Genomic DNA, 2,500 nt, shown 5'->3' on the forward strand with positions numbered 1-2,500 from the left:
AATAATAGTAATAACAACAGCAGTAATAAAGGTTATGATATGCATATCAATAATACCAAAATTGATATTGATAGTAGTAGTAATAATAATAATAATGATAATAATGATGATGATAGCAGAAGTAATAATAATGATAATAACAATAATAATAATAATGCTGTGATAATCATATTTCCATAAATGATGACAAAGGTAATAGCGATGATTAAGAAAATAATGATGATAATAATGATGATAACTTGCGAAAGAAGTAATTTTAATGCATTCTTCAAGTGCGGATATTTCTATCGCATCAGTAACCTTATTGCCTTGGCGGAGGTATGAGCTCATTGTCATTGCTATTACAATTATTGTTGTTACTATCATTGCTAATATCATTATTCTTTTTCATCATTAGTATCAATGCTGTTATTTCTGTTATCATCATGTTTATATCATTATCACTCTCATTACTATCATTCGTAATATCAAGATTGGATCCGCTAAAATGATGGTGTAATAAAATCCGCCATGGCCATCGCACAGCTCCGGCCATCAAAGGGAATTCATCGCTATGCCTATTGGAATATCTTCATTACAAACGCCAATGCACTATTGTTTCTTGAATGCAGGGGAACGCCCTTCTTCAAGCAGTGATAGAAGGAGACATCGAGAAGGTAAGGCAGGCGGCGGCAGATGAAGAGCCCGATGCCTCTCTGCTTGTGGAAGCTCACCTTCAGGCAAGAATGAAGATCGTAGAGTTCTTCCAGTCTCGGGTGGAAGCTTTACGTTCACGCGACGTCGTTCCAGACGTACTGCAGGTAGCGTTTGAAAAAGAGCAAAAATGTACAGTATTTAGGGTTTACTGCCTGTCTCTCACCTTCATTCTTCATTCCTTTTCATGTCTCGTCTCAGTCTTATTTTTTTCCATAATCTGGCTGCAACGCTTATAAACAGTCTTTGGAGAAATTTCTTACGTTTTAGTATTACAGATGCGGGTCCTCGATAAAAATTATAGAATTGGCTAAATTTTGAAAGCTTCCCAAAAGGGCTCCTTGATTTAACAATCCTTTACAAGTTCGCCGCCGCACTTTCTGACAGGAGCTGGACAGACGGTTGGAGGATATTTTCTCGGCAGCAGAAGGAGGCCTCTACAGAAGCGGGGTGGATGTTCGCCTTCGCTATTACGGCCTGCCTGGGTCGGTGTCGGATGCGGAGGGCCGCTCCCTCTTGCACTATGTTGCTTCTTGCAAGGGCCCGGACGACGCTCCTCTCTGGAGTGCGGAAAATGTTCGCAGTTTGATAAAGGATCATAATTGCCTTCCTAATGCTGTCGACTTCCAAGGTGAGAATTCGATGCTATATGGATCCTGAATTTTGTGAGTGGAAGGAGAACGATCAGTTTGCGTGTGTGAGAACAATTCTATTTACATGCAAATTAACATATGCACACAAGCATGAGATATTCTACACGCAGATGTCCTTCCCCGCAGGCAGAACATGCCTGCACTTGCTTGCCCACTCTGCCAGCAACGCCTGCGCGAAGAAGGTACAGTGGAACGAGCGGAACCAGACCGCCAAGGAGGCGTGGCTCAGTCTGGCGCGGATCCTCGTGGAAGCCGGAGGTAACCCCTCGCTGCCGGATCTCGCCGGGAAATTCCCGCATGAGGTGGCCTGGGACAAGGGGAAGCTCGATCTCCACGAGATCTTTTCTAAAGTATGTGAGGGCGTGTGCCATGCGCAGGGTTTCGAAATTCATTTCCCTTTAATTGTGGGATTAAATATAGTTTTCATGAATCGGGGCATCAACATGTACATTTGTTTAAAAGTAAATGATTTTTTTGGAATTCGTTGCCCAAAAATAGAATAGATATTGAATGCCATTTATTTCCATAATTTATAATTTCCTTGATATACAATGCATATCCTAAACAACTGACTACAGTATAATGTATAAAACCCTTGATAAGTCAGATGATGCTAAAATATTCAACTTGTAGTTTTCCGATCTGGCGTCCGAGTGTTGCCATACGCTTTCGGAGTGCCAAGCAAAGGGCACCTCAGTTAACATCTATCATCATATTTTGCTCTACACCAGTGCATTATCATTCTGATATCAGTATATAGAAAACATATTTAGAGGTGTTCATGGGTTAAAAATCCCACATGTGATTGGAGGACTACTAAAGAGCATGCTGTTAAAAGTAAGTTACAGGAAAACGCTTCGTAAATGTTAGTTAAAGGGGTGAAATATGAATGAAAAGATAGATTAGAAAATATTATTCGGCATCTTAGATTACGTGTGTCGATATTTCTTATCGGATGAAATCGCCATAGGAAATATGGCAGATATATGCATAAGGTTTCCATGGAACACTGGAAAGGCCATTACGTAATCACAACAGTAAAACAGATAAGATTCCGAATGATGTTTTCTCCCTGCCACATTCTGTATATTTGAGTGACAGATCAAAGGCAATGTCGGCGTTAATAAAGATTATGGTGATGATTGAAAATATAA

At 40.3% G+C, this 2,500-nt stretch overlaps 1 protein-coding gene across 1 annotated transcript in view; it reads left to right on the top strand.

The window, feature by feature from the left end:
- The window catches only part of LOC113827910 (uncharacterized), an 18,607-nt gene that overhangs the window by 9,931 nt on the left and 6,176 nt on the right, over positions 1-2,500 (top strand). Inside the window, exons 7-9 of the mRNA XM_070119861.1 lie at positions 612-800; positions 1,081-1,324; positions 1,473-1,696. Coding sequence (XP_069975962.1) covers positions 612-800; positions 1,081-1,324; positions 1,473-1,696 — 657 coding nt within the window. The remainder of the gene's footprint in view (positions 1-611; positions 801-1,080; positions 1,325-1,472; positions 1,697-2,500) is intronic.

Source organism: Penaeus vannamei, unplaced genomic scaffold (assembly GCF_042767895.1).
Source record: "Penaeus vannamei isolate JL-2024 unplaced genomic scaffold, ASM4276789v1 unanchor824, whole genome shotgun sequence".
Classification (NCBI taxonomy): Eukaryota; Metazoa; Arthropoda; class Malacostraca; order Decapoda; family Penaeidae; genus Penaeus; species Penaeus vannamei.